Source organism: Triturus cristatus, chromosome 11 (genome assembly GCF_964204655.1).
Source record: "Triturus cristatus chromosome 11, aTriCri1.1, whole genome shotgun sequence".
In the NCBI taxonomy this organism is placed as follows: domain Eukaryota; kingdom Metazoa; phylum Chordata; class Amphibia; order Caudata; family Salamandridae; genus Triturus; species Triturus cristatus.
The window spans coordinates 58,161,907-58,179,285 of NC_140594.1; the positions used below are offsets into that span (position 1 = coordinate 58,161,907).

Genomic DNA, 17,379 nt, shown 5'->3' on the forward strand with positions numbered 1-17,379 from the left:
TTAGGAATATGGATTCATTGATGTGTGTATTCGCGTTCTTTTATACTTTTATGGTCTAGCTGGATCGCATAAAGTTATTCTGACTGACTTTTGGGGTGCCCTGATGGCCCAAGAACAAATCCAGATATAAAAGTACCACGGCACGACTGTGACTAATATGTAGTGATTCTTTCACACCCTGGGCTTGGTGGCTCAGTGAGCTAACGTATGCACTGGAGAGATCTGTGTTTGGCCTCAGGTCACAGATTCAGAACTGGTGTGGTTCACTCAGTGTTTTATCATTCTGAGGTTGATCGAATGCATGCTATAGGATTGCGTAATAGAGTTTTCCCTTCAGAACGACCTATTTACAAGCATTGACGTGGGGTGATGACAATTCGTCCATACAGGTGTAGTGGCTCTAAGCCGCTCTATTAAGCGCGTTTATTAAACGCTTAGTCCGCTTCAGAGCTGTCTTTTCTGGCTCCTGGATCATTTTTTGAAAGCGTGGTTTAAACTACAGCAACAGGCCCAATTTCTTTACTTTTTAAGCAGGTGTTTCAGATGGCTGCTAGTCACCGTGACAGCGCGTTTTCAGCGCCCTGCTCCCAGGCATGGTTGCTGGGCGTGTTACTAAAGTTGTTTCAAGTGGAGTGAACCGAGACTACACTTCCCAGGAAGCAGTGGTACAACCCTCGGAATAACACCAGACGTGGGTGTGACATGGGGCTCTCTGGGAACCCCGGGCTGGGTTGGGCTGTGGGGAGGGAGGGAGCGTACTGAGACACCCTGGTCCGGTGGCGTACGTCGTGGCGATGACGCAATGACGCCCTCTCTGGCGGTCTCCGGATAAATACTGCTGACACCTGGCCCGTGCCACCAAACCAGCTCAGTGCCAAGTCTGGCATCGCGCGCCCCCGTTCCGTGAGTACCGCCTTTTACCCTTAATTTGTAATTTCACGTCGCAGAGGAGGGTGTTGTTTTAGCGGATGCTCCAGAACGAGGAATAATGTAATCAGAGATAGGAGTTCAGATATTGTTTCATGTCACTTCCCCTCCAGTGTTGTAAAAAAAGTATTCTGGACAGTGTATTCAAGCCATTAGGGAAATGAGTGTTAGGGCGCACTTTGTGTTCTTGTCTGTATTTGCCACCCGGCTTTCCTGTTTTCACTTCTCTGTGTGGGTTTCGTTTCTGTCCCTTTTTGTTTTCTCTTCTTTCTTTTGCTCTGTCATTCTCTTCCTTTGTGTCTTTTATTAATCTTTGATGTCTGCGCCGGTCTCGTTTCCCTTTTCATTCTTTCTCTTCCTCTGTATTTCTCCTTTCCGCCTTTGTCTTCGTTTCTTCCACTCTGAATCTAACTTTGCTCTCTCGTTCTGTTCTTTCGCGTTATTTCTTTCTTTATCTCTCGCTCTCCTTTTCTCGTTCTCTCTCTCTGCCTGTTCTAGATTGTATTCGGCCATTAAGCACTGCACTCCCGTGGTATATTCAAGGTGCCTTTCCACTGTGTACTTGGGTGAAGCGCATTTTTTCTGCATCTTTGGTGATTAGTTTGCCGCCGGTGTTATCAGAGGGGGAGGGGACAACTGGTTCCTCCAATAAATTCTCAGGTGAAGTGAGTGTTATACGAAGCATTTAATATTAAAAAAAAACATTATAGCCCCCGTACCCCGCGTTGGTCAAGGGCTCGCTTCCCTCACCCCACATGCAGATGAAGTCAGTATCTAAACACACCGCAGACCGCACCAGGACATCCTCGCTGTTTTCACAGCGGGTGGCCTTTAGGAGTTCGGGTCTACGATAGGGTAAGTGTTACTAACTACTAACCCATAGGCCTTTTCCCCTGAAAGGATGGAGGGCCTGGGGCAGAGTCGGTGATTGCCCTGTAGGGAGCTGAGGGAAATAAACCAGCATTTCAGGGAGAGTGAAAGGCATTGGGGCAACCGGGCAGATTAACCACAGGGCCTGTGCACCTGGAAGGATGGTAGGTCTGGGGCAGAGTCAGCCACGCCAGACACCGCCTGACCTGCGTTAGGCTGTACCCTGGCTCTTCCAGCCTTTCAAAGACCTCAACCTGTGAGGCAGGGTCCCTTTTCACCCCTGTAGGCCAGCCTGCCTACGTTAATACAAGATGTGACGTGTGTAAAAGACATGCACGTTCGAAAGTCGACCATTTACAAGGTGTTCGCGCTAATATTTTTGTTTCCAGCAGGAGATCTCTTTGCATTGAGTTTAGACTGTGTGTTGTCTCTTCCGTGTGTGACTCGGTGTCAAGAATTCTTGTTCCGTGCACAGGCGCTCCAGCAGGTTTTGTAAAGTCAGCAGGTAGCGCCTGACACGGATCTCCTGCATTCGTGTCCGTCTCCTACACAAAGTAACACTCCGACGAATGCACACACACAAAAATAAGCTGGGTCGGTCCTACGTGACTGTGGACAGCTGCCAAGTGGCAACGCCACAAGTGGCCACAGGAGGGCGTCAGATTGCAACAAATTACCTCAAATTCAGCTTATTCTATGTATAATGACTCTGTTGTGGAAGATGTAGTGTTTGCCAGGCTTCAGTATGAAGAATTTAAACAGACCTGGGAAACGAGGGGGGGGCATTGCAATCGTCACTAAGAACTTCTATGCGTGCAGTCTCAGCAGAGAGAATGTGTTGGGCTGTGAAAGTGCCTTATTCAAAATTAAGTTGAATCCCAACCTTACCATCTCTGGCTTCCTCATCTATCGCCCGCCTGGGCCCTCAGGTGCTTTCAGAGAGGATCTGATAAATAAGACTGCGCTGCATGCCAGTCAAGCGGCCAACTTCAGCATCATAGGAGACTTGAATCTCCACTGTGATAACACAGAGAAGGCTGAAATTGCTAGCTTTTTGGCCGATCTTGAAGCGCTCCAAATGGTCCAGTGGGTGCAGGAACAGACACATGTAGCTGGGCACGTACTAGACCCTTTATTCTCCAATCTCATCGGGCTAACGATGGGGTCCCCAGCCCCACAGTGTTGGACAGATCATTTTCTAGTGATTTTTACACTACGATGGTGGGGCCAGCCGAGGGAGCACCGTCCGATCTCTGCTCTAAAGCGACCTTGGCATAAGCTAGATAGCAGCAGGCTGGCCACCTATTGGTCTAACCATAGGCCGCAACTATCGCAGTATATTGAGACTGCGGATATGCTAGTACAAGACTGGGTAACAGCTGGTCTGGATAGCTGTATTCCATCAAAGCTGACCAGGATAAGTCGGGATCAATCCAAACCTTGGTTTAATGAGTCGCTCTCTAAAGCTAAAAAGCACTGCAAACAACTAGAACGCGTGTGGAGACGCTCGGACAATGCAGATTGTAAACTAAATTATAGAGCGGCCATTAACCAATACCACAAGCTAATCCGCAGAGCTAGGGCTGAGTATGTGGGCAATAAACTTCTAGCGAGCTCCAATCCGGCGAAAACTATATTTTCACTACTTAAGACTATGAAGAATGGTGATGTTTCTAGGACTTCACCCATCTCCTCGAATAGTCAATGCAATGAGTTGGCCAACTATTTCATTAATAAAGTGGAGAAAATATATCAAAATCTCCCCCCAAGGGTTAATTCTGATGGGAAGACCGGGTCTGCTGTCCCGCTTCCCCAAGGACTCAACAGCTTGCTATCATTTCCAGAAATTTCCTTAGCAGGGTTGGAGATCCTATGTAGGAAAATCAAATCAGGATCACCCATAGACCCACTGGCTCCTAAGCTCTTTTGCCAAGTCATGCCAACGGTCCTGCCAGTATACCTGGAATTGGTGAATCTCTTTGTCCTCCGCCATAATACCTGCTGCGTGGAAACACGCCAAAGTGATCCCACTGTTGAAAAAACCGTCTTTGGATCCAGCCGAGCCGGGCAATTATCGCCCCATCTCGCAGCTCCCTTTTCTGTCGAAAATGTTGGAATTACACGTCCATACTACTCTGACGGAGTTCATCGAACAGAATGCAATCTTGGACCCGTCCCAGAATGGCTTTAGAGCCCGTCATGGTACGGAATCTGCCTTACTGGCAGTAACGGAGGAAATTAGAGGGATCCTGGATGTTGGGGATTCGGCGGCCTTAGTTCTTCTCGATCTAAGTGCCGCCTTCGATACGGTCTCCCATGAAATCCTGCTGAAACGTTTGCATGACATCGGGGTGAGGGATCTGGCGTTAGATTGGTGCCGAGCTTTTCTTACAGGAAGAACCTTCCAGATCTGGATGCCACCTTTTCAATCCCAGAGGTATGCTTTACAACAGGGAGTACCCCAGGGTTCTAGTTTGAGCCCCCTCCTGTTCAATATATATATGCAACCTCTGGCTCAGGTGGCGCGTAGCAGGGGATTGTCAATGGTGTCATACGCTGATGACACCCAATTGGTGATCGCCTACTCTAAGAAGAACAATGCCAATCTAGGCAGGTTCAAGAATGATCTGCTAGAGGTAGCAGACTGGATGGCCAAAAACTACCTGCAATTAAACTCCAGTAAGTCGGAGGTGTTGCTGCTGGGAAAAAACCGGGACATGTGGGACAACCAATGCTGGCCAGACAATCTTAAGCCTGCCCCTGTACCCAAAGAGGCAGTTAAAAATCTGGGGTTCTGGATTGATAGTAGGCTGACGTTTGATACCCAAGCTAAAGTTGTGGCCGGGACCTGTTTTGGTTTACTGCGCGGCCTGAAGCCGATATTAGGCTTCTTTCCCCCCAAAGTTCGTCAGACCATCATCCAAGCAACAATACTATCCAGATTAGACTATGGAAACTCATTGTATCTTGGGGCAAATAAATCTTGCATCTGGCGCCTGCAGCGGACTCAGAATGCCGCAGCCCGGCTCCTGGTTGCACTCCCGAGATCGGCATCAGTTGCCCATATTCTACCAAAACTACATTGGTTGCCGGTTGAGCGACGAATTCAATTTAAAACCCTCTGTGTCGCTCATAAAATTCTCACCCAACAGGCCCCTCTGGGCTTGGCCAAGCTGCTGCAACCGTATCTGCCTCAGCGACCCCTTAGATCGGCCAATCAGATGCTGGCAATTGTCCCTCGGGTTGCAAGAGCAAAAGCCGGGGGGCGATCATTCCGCTGCCTTGCGGCGACCCTCTGGAACCAACTCCCGCTGTCAATTCGAGAAATCCAGACTCATCTGACCTTTCGTAAAGCAATTAAGACCTGGCTCTACCCCCAAATGGCATAATGCCTACCTGCCTAGCTTCTCTCTTGCGTCTCTGATCGCGCTGGGACGCCCCATTGCTGGGGCAGCTATGCGCGTTATAAGACTACTAAATAAATAAATAAATAAATAAATTTGCCGAGCTCTCATTAAGCAAGTCCACACTATTTTTGGGATATCAATGCATTGGTTTTTTACACAACATATAATCACTTCGACAACGGAGAGACTAGAATCTGCCTTTAGGGGCGGCATTTCTGCAAAACTGTCAAAGAAAAACGTTAACAGCCTCTCTTGCCCTCTGTAGAGCGGGGGGGGGGGGGGATCCAGTCGAATTCCACAGTATTTAGGACAGCCCATAATTTGGGGGGTGGGGGGGATAGTGATGAACAAGAGGTATTTAACATTCATCTCAAAACAATCCTATTTAATGAACTCAACCACGTCAGCAACACGTCACCGGTCACTTTTCTCCTCTTGCAAATGTCTGACTGGTTCATCACAGTATCGACTTTTTATTATTAATCTGTAACGCTCTTTTCAATGAAGAGGCGAGTAACTTCGACGTATGTAGATGTGGAATTAAGATAGTAAATCCATAGTTACTTATCATAAGTAAATGCTGCTATTATTGTAAAGCCGCCATATGCATTCTAGGACTCGCATCGGCGTAAAGCGCTGCGACGCCCATCTCCTTGGGCCTGGGCACAGTTTGCACAACAGCAAGAAGTTTATGACCAAGTCAAATCCCTTTTAATTAATGTTAATTAATGACCACATTTTCCATTTAACCTACGGAATCCATCAGTGTTTACAAGACTGCAGCCTCCAAAAGGGGCTGCTCCCAGCTACGAGCTTTGCAATCAAAATGCGTTGTTTTCTTGTTTTATATAGCGCGAACTTGACCCGCAGGTATCAGAGCGCTTTACATAGCACCAGATGCATTACATGAGGACACATTCATTTGTGTTGGGCACGGGGAGATTCATTGATTTGCCCAGAATCACAGGATGTTCAGCGTCATTGCCGAGAATCGAACCCGGTTCCTCAGATTAGGGGTCGACCGCCCTAGCCGTTAGGCCAACTCCTCTCCACTTATAGTTGCCTCCATATGATGCTGCTGAGTTTCTGCTGTTAACGTGCACTCCCCCCTACACACAGGATCAGGGCAGTGGAAGAGGGGGGAATGGATGTTAGCTGCTTCAGATCAGCCGGGTTCGTTTCAGAGACCGCCATAGTGCTTTGATGCTATTTTTTCCCCCCAAATTTAATTTCACTCTACAAATCTAGTCTGCTTCATAAATCCACAGCTGCATAGATTAAAGCAGGACTTAAAGTGTGCCGGTCCCTTTGGGACCTGGAAGTAAATAGAAACAAACTTTGAAACAAGTCCCTATCAGTGGGTCAGAAAAGTGTTCAGAACACCCGCTCATCCAATCCTTGGCCTCTCCACAGAGTGCACAGAGCACCCACCGGTCTCTTATTCCAGTTGCAACTGTGGTTCGTTGCAGGTGTGTGTGAAGGAGGTACATATATGTCAAAATATTGACACGGTAAAATAAAACGCTGTGCTTACAGGTGAGTGGGTGCGTTGTGTGTTTTGGGGGTGGTGAAGTGAAGGAGATGTGAGACAGCGCATTCAGGAGAGACTGGAAACAAAATAATGAAGAGGAAAGAGATACGGTGTAGTATATTGAGATGGACGAGATGCAGAGAGAAAAGGGCGTACCTGTCCAACATAGAGTGAACATACCAGAGTGATTAAGACCCCTGCCCCTCCCACCGGCCTCAGTCATGTTTAATTCACAGTCTCACAGTTTCAGAATAGAAACATTTGTCAGTATGAATTGTTTATCATAAAATGATTGTAGTTACCATTTTTCTTAAACAGCTAACAACCATTGACCAAGCCAATAGCTCTGCCTGGTTTTAGATGAACCTCTGTTATTGTGTTATATACCTAGATGTAATACGTGAAAGTTCAGAAACGAACCAACATAGCCATTCGAGTGGCACACTATGGGAATCAGACATTTTGTTTACATGTTTAAGCCTTGCACTTAATTGCATCGGCCACTCCCCTTTTAGAGACCCTCCCCCACCTTTTCATCCCACTCAGAGTCCTGGCTTAAAGGAGCTGCTTGTCTGTCATCGACAGCAATTATTGTGCCCTGAGAAAGCAAAACTAAACCTGCTTGGTTAAACTCGTCAAACCATAAATTCTTTGAGGATATTCTGCAGTTTAGAGACTTGAAACGAGTACAAGGCGTTAGTCATACTTTGAAATTACTTAACCAACTTCAGTCACGCCCGGCTGGGACTTTAGAAAGGTAAACTTGCGAAAGAGACACCTTTCCATTTCAGGAGGTAAGTTTTTGTTTGCATACTCGAACACATAACTCTAATAAGGCAGAAGCATCAACAACACAGCAAAAATGTTGTAGGGCAGCCCCTGCTCAGTGGTACAAGGACAATGGGGCAAAAGATGGCATACAGTTGACTGGGAGAAGGTGTGCTCTGTTGGCTAAACTTATTTATTTTACAGAGTTTAATATAGCGCAAACTTGACCCGAATCGGGTATCGGAGCGCTTTACATAGAACCAGTTGCATTGCATGAGGACACATTCATTTTTTGTTGTTGTTGTTAGGCATAGGGAGATTAAGTGATTTGCCCAGAATCACAGGATGCTCAGCGTCATCGCCGAGACTGGAACTCACTTCCCCAGATTCGAGGGCGACCGCCCTTGCCGTTAGGCCAACTCCTCTCCCCTAAACTGATGACTGTGCATTCTGGAGACGTTGTTTCGGCTTCCCGGTTCACCACAAACTGTGTGATCTTGGGCCCATCACCTTCCTTGTTGTCCCCTGATCTCACGGGAGCCCTTACAAGCAGGTTAACTCACACCCTGCCCAGAATCCAGGTGTTTACAGGGCGGGGCAGGTGCACGTGGGCATGATGTCAGAAAGAAGAAAGACTTGTGTGCTGTTCTTCTCCTAGTGCCAGAAACGATTTCCTGGTGGTGAGCCGGTGCATGAACAACACAGCTCTGTCTTTACTTTTCCAGTACACTGTCCACTCTCGCTGCCAGCGAAGTTAATAACTGCATGAGTTATGAAAGCACATAACACAAGCCCTTTTTTTTTTTTTTTTTTTTTTTTTTTTTTTTTTTTCTTTCAACAAACCACACAGGATTGATTAGCCGGTCTTTCAGGTTAACAAGCGAGTCTGAAATTGGCCTACAGGAACAAATATGTGTAAGAAATCAAGGCCTGCAGGTGACTGTGCAATTAGCTATGTGAATCTTCGCAGAGAGCCATCTTACCAAAGGCTTGTGTTTTATTGGGGGTAAAACCAGTGCACCATGCAGCGACACAAGTTCTTATACTGCCTATAATTAAAAGATGTATTTAAAAAAAGTTGTAGCACCGGGCTCAGTGCTGGTTAACAATGACAATAATGTAATGGCGCAACTCTAGACATACAACCACATAAGACACAATATAACAAACAATATAAGGAAATTATTTTTTTATTTATTTTTAAATTTATATTGATCTTTTTGTTTTTTTTTCCCCAATAGACAAATATATGTTTAAATGGATTCAATTCAAACATGATTCTTTTCAAAGTATAAATAACTTTACATTACAGCTTACATTGCACGAATTTGATCACTATGATAAGTGGTGAACAATTTAGCAGCATACTGTATTTTTCACATTCTTTGTTATCAAAACACAATTTACAATAAAATTGAACTCATATAAATAAAACACTGGTAGTGATTTGAGGAATACCACCAACGCGTTTCGGCAAATGCCTTCTTCAGGATTTTCTTTACCAGTGAATACTAAAAATAAAAAAACAAGTACAAATAACAGTCGTCATCTAGAGTTTTGTAACGCCAATTCAATAAACTTATAATATATATATATATATATATACATATAGTGCATAACTGATAATTCTGAACTAAGGTCTGAGAAAATTGAAACCAAACAGTACTGTGAGCTGCCAATGTGAATTGAATAACAACACACTCTTCTTGGGAAGAGATGTCTTATGCTATATATTCTATCACAAACATTTTTAATAAAGCTATGAGAACCAATCAGAGGTAAAAATTAAATAACTTTCTAAACTCATGTCACTATTATCCTTAAAGTTATCTTAGGTGTTTTTCCAACTAATTATCTGATTATGAGCTGTAAGCTGGCAACTCTATTTGGTTCTAAGACACCAAGTACTTCTCTTTTTTTATTGCCAGCATTTCAGTACTGTCTAGTATTTTGCTGGATATAAGTCTCTATATTTCCATATAATCACATGTTATAGGGTACCTTTATCTTAACGCAGATATTTCTTCTATATTTTCGATGTTGTTCGGGATACAAAGGTAAGTTCACCTTGTTTATTCTCTCTAAAAAATACAGGATACAATCTATAAACATTCTTTGTCTAAAGTAATAAAGCTGCCACACAATTTGCAAGTACTACCATTCCTATTCTTTATTACTTACTTGATGATGCTTTTTATTTCCCCCTTCTTTCGTCTTGTTATATCTTGTCTAATTCTAGATGTCGCAGGTCTGTTGAATCTATGTATATATCTCTTCTGAAATATTAATTAATTGATAATTAATCTTCTCATTTGTAATCTTTACGATTTATTTAAGTTAGTCCATATATATTATACTAATTCATATATACCAACCTAGCCTTGGCAGGAGCATTTCCACTATGACATTATTACTGTTTTAGTTCTCCCCCAGATGAGTAGATCTGTGTGGCGAAAGTTATAGGATCCTATATATATACAGATAGAGAACATATATAAAAAAACCTTTGGTCATGCCTGATTAGTTTTATATCTAGCTCTGCACTATTTTCATTACGATAACCACAAAGAAAATTGAAATAAAATGTGCATTCACCTAAAGTTTCGTGTGCAGCCGTTTCTTTCTTCTTTGGATACTTAATTGGTGATATCTAATCAGCTTTCGGACCTTCCATGAGCCTATTTATTTATATCCGGGCCACTATGAACAAAAATTGTATAAAAAGAGAGCAGATAATCAACCCAAATTATGATCGCTCCCCAATAAGATCCAACCATTCTTTTATCTATATGTTTTTAAATGTTATATAGCATCTCCTTATCTCTCTACATGACATTGCATGTCATCTTATTATGTCAGTATCGTACCAAGCGCTGCACAGTTCTTAATTTCAAGGTACGTAAGATATACCTACTTAGGGTCGCAAAACTGTAAAAGGTTTTAAACCTGTTACACCGCACATATAAACTAAACCCAAATATTTATGTTAATGCGCAACAACTCTCACATGATACAATTCTTAAAAAGTGCCCTGGGCCTATAAGAGCACGCTTTCCATTTTCTTTACTCCATAAATCGACTTCGGGAAGAATTATACCTATAGTATACTGACTATGTATCAAGTATTTGCGAACCTGTTTTATCGCTAAGACAAACTATATCTCAGACATCTCAAACATGGTGGCTCTCAACTGATTTAATTAAAAATAATACGCTCGGTGTATTTAAATAAAAGAGGTTTCCCATTTTGTTTACTCCATAAATCGACTTACAGGGAAGAATTGTACATATAATGAAAAGATGTACATGTCTCATCAATTCTGTGTGTGGAATGAAAAACTCAATACACAAAAGAAGAACTTGAAATCTAATCGGCAGCAATGTGGAGGCGTAATATGGACACACCATCGACACCCAGTTAAATAATCAATGTACTCGGTAGAACGTTATGCACCTTCTCTGTGCCTATACTCCGTGTTGTCGGCAGAAGTATAGTTCCTTTGAATCAAAAGCCAGCCTGCTGCATACCAAAGTGGTCATGTGCGACAAGGCTGTTTTATGCCAAAGTAGCCATTTTCCAAACACACATCCTATTGTTTCATTATCAACCTACATCTACAAGACTTCAGGAAACTATATCCAAACACATTTTGAGTGCAAGTAACCTGCAACTCGCAATTTTCATAAAAGTGTGCATAATACACCCCCGAGCTTTGGCGCAGAAAGTCTAATAATTATAAGGTACATGGACTTGCAAATCAAATTCCTTTTTAAATGACTTTTATAAAATTCACATATTAAAAACAGACGTGATGGCTAACAGATTAAAACCCAAACCAGAAGGCTGTTAAGCAGTGTTCTTTTGTTAGGATAAAGAAGGCAGATCATACTGAACACATCAGATAGGAGAGGACCTCAAATAGAAGTTGTCATGAAGACCTTCAAAAACGGGCAAGCAACGACGAGGAGGGTCAGGAGGAAGCCTCAACGATGGGCAAGCAACAAAGAGGGTGAGGGGGAGGAGGAAAGAAGAGAAAAAACGACCTCAATCCCTGCAGTAGCGGGAGGACACTAATCGAAGACGAGGAATCAGTATTTGGTGCATGCTCCAAGAAGGAAGAAGTAAATGAGGAGAAAGTGAAACCAGCACACACTAACCAATCAGGAGCCAGGTATAATGAGTGATGATGAAGCCAGCCAATGGCAAAGGACTGGCTCTAAGCTAGCAAGCGACAGAACATGTACTTTCTCAGGTGAGACCACAAAGCAGGCAGTGTTTAACCTCAAATACAAGGTTGTAAAGAATTGCAGTCACCATAAAAACGTATCTGTCCTCTAAATAATCGGTTTCGGCATTCTTCGGCCCGGCCACCTATCTTCTGTCTGAGCTTAGCGCTGGGACACCCCTTGGCTGGGGCAGCCATGCGCTCTATATATAACATAACATAAAGGTACCAGAAGGACAAAACCTGTGGAAAAAAGGAAATCGCTGCCAACAGAGTCCACCGTAGGACTCTATTAACATTTCTTAATACCACGTTATATGGAAATTTGCAGTACACCGTGTATGAAGTAACTCTGTAGCGAAGTTTTATGCAACAAGTGACAACATCAACAATCATTTTAACCAAATACTTAAGTCAGACAGAGATTTTACCAATGCAAATAGTTGAAGTAAAAAGCCAGTGTCTGAAAAATAATGTAAATCGGGCAGCCCATAGGTCAGCAGCTGAAAAAATGTTGACAATATAATATTCAATCAAATGGATACTTGTCATAAATGAAGAGGTTGGCGCTGTCGCTGAAGACGGCCCATGGCGTTGAAAGTCCCAGTGAGAGACTCCAGTTCAAGAAGGTGTCCCTGTGCAGTTTTGTTTTTGCTGGTTCCGGGGCTGTCCGCGGACCCTGGACAAGATTCTGTGGGTGCGACTATTGTTTACCACTTATGTCCTTGGGCCTCAATACTGGTCCATTGCATTTGCAAGACCAAGTCAGTGCCTCTAGGCGCTTGGCTCTCAGGGTCGCAAGGATGAGCAGTCAGGGCTTACTCTGGGAGGCTGAGGAGGTAATAAATTCAGAAGCAATGGACACGGTAGATATCACTCAATGACACCTCTGCCCTGTCTGCAGCTGAATCCCTTTCTCAAACCTGAAACCCTTGCAGCAGAATTTGACATTCTTTCTAGATAACGTAGTCAGGAGGCCATGTCCGAAGGTTAAGTCTAAGGTCCATTCTAGTTTTCACTATTCTCAGGAGGTAACTCTTCCTGTTTTCCAGTCCTCGGACACCATGGCTGTTCGTAGAGCCTTTTTGATATATCTAGAGAGGACAATGCTTTTAGAGTTTCTCAATCTCTTTTTTAGGTCGAGCTTAGCAGCGCGCATTCTCTGCAAGGCATGGTGTATTCAGTGCATGGGCTTCAAGCCGCCCATCGCTTGTCATTGGTGGTTCCAGGTGCCTTTCCAAGTTTCTTACTTTCGAATGGTAAATTATGCCCATTTGTCCCTCCCTTTGATCTGTCGTGCACTCCCATAGCGACTGGGCCTGTTACAGGGCTCATTTCGCTTCTGTCCATTTCAGTTCGTTTTGCACACTCATTTTTCCATTCGTCTACCTGGTGTTCTGGAAATGTTGCAAACACAAGCAGCTGACCAGTGCTACTGCTTTTCCCTTTCACCCACTGTTCCTTTGTGTGTTCTTCCCTTTGCACCTTAACTTTTACTTATGAGCTACAGAGTCTGGGTCACTGAAGATCGATTTGAGTCACAACGTTAGAATGTTATACATTTGGCTTTACTAGCTAGCTCCCTTTCACCCAATCTTTCGTTTTGAGAATTATGTTTCACTCGCTCGGAGCTCTGTTGCTCCATTGCTATAAACAGGGCTGTATATCTTGTTCTGTATCTGGTCACACATTTGGCAGCTGTGTCTCTTGTCCCAGTGGTAATTCCCCTTTCTTAGTCCTCTAGCCAGTGCTTCAAGTTGCTTCTCGGATCCCAGTGGTAATTCCTCATTCCAAGTCCTCTAGACAGTGCTGCAGCTGCTTCTCTGGTCCCAGTGGTCATTTCTCATTCTTAGTTCCCTAGGCAGTGCTGCTAGCTGCTGCTCTGGTCTGTCTGTAATTCCTTATTCTAGGTCCTCGAAACAGTGCTGCTAGCTTCTTCTTTTGTCCTGTCGGTAAGTCCTCATTCTAAGTTCTCTAGACAGTGCTGCAGCTGCTTCTCTGGTATCAGTGGTAGTTCCTCATTCTACGTCCTCTAGGCAGTGCTGCAGCTGCTTCTCTGGTATCCGTGGTAGTTCCTTATTCTAAGTTCTCTAGGCAGAGCTGCTACTCTGGTCCCATCAGTAATTCTTCATTGTAAGTCCTCTAGGAGGTGCTGCAGCTGTCTCTGGTCCCGTCAGTAATTCCTCATTCTAAGTCCTCTAGACAGTGCTGCAGCTGCTTCTTTGGTCCCAGTGGTAATTCTTTCATTCGAAGTCCTCTAAACAGTGCTGCCGCTGGGTGTCTGTTTCCAGTGGTAAGGCCCCATTCCTAGTCTTCCAGAAAATGCAGCAGCTGCATCTGTTTCCAGTGATAATTCCCCATTCTTAGTCCTCTAGGCAGTGCTGCTAGTCTGATATCGACGGTAATTCCTCATTCCAAGTCCTCTACACAGTGCTACTAGCGGCTTCTCCGGTCTCGTCTATAAATCCTCATTCTTAGTCCTCTAGGCAGTACTGCTAGCTGCTACTCTGGTCCCGTCAGTAATTCCTCATTCGAAGTCCTCTACACACTGCTGCTAGCTGCTACTCTGGTCCAGGCAGTAATTCCCCATTCTTAGTCCTCTAGGCAGTGCTACAGCTGCTTCTCTGGTCAAGGCAGTAATTCCTCATTCTTAGTCCTCTAGGCAGTGCTGCTAGCTGCTACTCTGGTCCCGTCAGTAATTCCTCATTCTAAGTCCTCTACACAGTGCTGCAGCTGCTTCTTTGGTCCCAGTGGTAATTCCTCATTCTTATTCCTCTAGGCAGTGCTACAGCTGCTACTCTGGTCCCATCAGTAATTCCTCATTCCAAGTCCTCTACACAGTGCTGCAGCTGCTTCTTTGGTCCCAGTGGTAATTCCACAACAATCTCTACAAGAGGGTCTGAGGGGGACCAGTTTACCGACTACAATACCTTCAGTCCCCAAAGCATGTCTACAAATACTAACAGAAGGTCCTAAGTCGAAAAGAAAACAAAACGCCGCATGATGCTGTATGTGCTGCACCTTTCTTCAAAGCATTACTGCATCACTAGGCAGGGAGATTAAGAGTCTATCAGCCCACCCTTGATGGCGGAGCTTCGTCATATGAGACCCTAGGGGGTCAAAGTCAGGGCCCCTACACTCTCGAGCCACCCGGCTCTACTGGGTACCCGTCCCAATGGTCTCCAAAGAGGGAAATCTCCTGCCAAAGTGTGCAACAATATTCCAAAGAATACAAAAAATGCAGTGCAATAACGTGATAGTGCTTTAAAAATGACTACGTGGTCAAAAAATATGTTTAATGTGAATTGACCAGGTGTCATGTCTAAAAAAAACAAATTAGTCAAAAAATTATATACGACTAATTCCTGACTTGGTCTCTCAAGGTCGACATGTTTCAGCCGATCTGGTTGTTTAACCCGGCTTTCTTCAGGACCTAATAGTGATGGTGTCAAAAGGCTACTGCAGGATCAATTTGGTAAACAACGGTGTATCTAACCAGTGCAACTCAAAATTCAAACTACTAGTGAAAAATGTTATGTGGCCATTGCCACCCTACCAGACTAGCATAGTTTATGCTTTGCATAGGTGTTGTCACCTCTTCTTCTTTCCTAGAAGAAAAGATAGTAGGGGTCAAAAATAGTTTTTAGTGGGGTTAGCACAGAACAAGCAAGCATCAGCGACTAATGTTTAGTAGTGCCCCTCTCGCGCACTACATAATTTCAAGAATGGCCAACATGTGGTCCATTATGCAAGAACATTCTCTCGAAACATAAAGGATTGTAACTCACCCAACGTTCTTTGGGAGAAAAGCCTCACCTCACCCGGCAGATTGCTCGGTGTAGGAGGCACCGCTCTGTTAAAAAATAAGGACACAAGAGGACGGGTTGTATACACATATACCAGTGCTCAATGGTCCCTACATTAAAGTTAACAAAAACCAATCAACTCTTGACTCTCAAACCTAAATACCAAATGCCTGATAAAACTATGCCATGCAAACGATTTTACTTGAAGCCTATTGTATGGCTATACCTCATGTAACATTATCAAAATGAAGATTATGGATATAGCCACCCTATGTGATCATATCAGTATAGCAATACATCCCTCTGTTTACTGATCGGGATATAGAAGTTGAAATGATAGGAGGAATAGAGGGTGGTACTAAGTTGACCTGCATATCAATAATATCTAAGGGTTTCAGAGTTAACCCATAGTCACACTCCTACCTGTGTTATTGTCAAATATTCAAATCATTAAAGATAAAGATAAACACCTCCCTAAATCAGGGTACAGGTTGCTAGGTGCCTTACCTATCCGTCGAGACCTCGAGCTGGACCCTGAGCAGTCTGGGAGGTACCGACGGCAAGGCATAGGCTCCTTAAATAGCCGCTCCCATTAATCGGAGACAGCGCCAAAACGCAGGTGTTGCGAGTTATGTTTGCTGAGGGTGTATGATTGAAGCAACGCGCATGTGTGGAGACACAGTCGCCGCTCTGACTAATCATGCGCAGCCTCGAAGGTTACTATACACCGCGCATGCGCAGTGCCGCAGATCGAATAGAGCATGTGAAGTGCAGACACTACTCAATCGGGCGTCACACAGTCAAGGAATCCTATAGGTTCTAAACCCTAGAGTGCCGATATAACACCGAATCATGAGACATATAGTCATAAACATTGTGCAAGACATGCGCTGTATTCAGTGTTCATGAACATATCTTGTGGCATATTTTAACTCTTTGAAGAGGTGCACAAAACCTATAACAATGTGTATACAACCCGTCCTCTTGTGTCCTTATTTTTTAACAGAGCGGTGCCTCCTACACCGAGCAATCTGCCGGGTGAGGTGAGGCTTTTCTCCCAAAGAACGTTGGGTGAGTTACAATCCTTTATGTTTCGAGAGAATGTTCTTGCATAATGGACCACATGTTGGCCATTCTTGAAATTATGTAGTGCGCGAGAGGGGCACTACTAAACATTAGTCGCTGATGCTTGCTTGTTCTGTGCTAACCCCACTAAAAACTATTTTTGACCCCTACTATCTTTTCTTCTAGGAAAGAAGAAGAGGTGACAACACCTATGCAAAGCATAAACTATGCTAGTCTGGTAGGGTGGCAATGGCCACATAACATTTTTCACTAGTAGTTTGAATTTTGAGTTGCACTGGTTAGATACACCGTTGTTTACCAAATTGATCCTGCAGTAGCCTTTTGACACCATCACTATTAGGTCCTGAAGAAAGCCGGGTTAAACAACCAGATCGGCTGAAACATGTCGACCTTGAGAGACCAAGTCAGGAATTAGTCGTATATAATTTTTTGACTAATTTGGTTTTTTTAGACATGACACCTGGTCAATTCACATTAAACATATTTTTTGACCACGTAGTCATTTTTAAAGCACTATCACGTTAGTGCACTGCATTTTTTGTATTCTTTGGAATATTGTTGCACACTTTGGCAGGAGATTTCCCTCTTTGGGGACCATTGGGACGGGTACCCAGTAGAGCCGGGTGGCTCGAGAGTGTAGGGGCCCTGACTTTGACCCCCTAGGGTCTCATATGACGAAGCTCCGCCATCAAGGGTGGGCTGATAGACTCTTAATCTCCCTGCCTAGTGATGCAGTAATGCTTTGAAGAAAGGTGCAG

At 44.1% G+C, this 17,379-nt stretch overlaps 1 protein-coding gene across 4 annotated transcripts in view; it reads left to right on the top strand.

The window, feature by feature from the left end:
* The window catches only part of LOC146783226 (catechol O-methyltransferase-like), a 265,986-nt gene that overhangs the window by 179,575 nt on the left and 69,032 nt on the right, over positions 1–17,379 (top strand). Inside the window, exon 1 of one of the 4 annotated variants that reach the window (XM_085634277.1) lies at positions 655–903. The exons of 2 other annotated variants lie outside the window; for them this stretch is intronic. Coding sequence is in view for 1 of the 2 variants with exons in the window: in XM_085634276.1 (XP_085490402.1) it covers positions 16,812–16,838 (27 nt within the window). In the remaining variant the exon portion in view is untranslated. Of the gene's footprint in view, positions 1–654; positions 904–16,792; positions 16,839–17,379 lie in introns of those variants that run through there. One more of the 4 variants, XM_085634276.1, reaches the window with a different exon arrangement.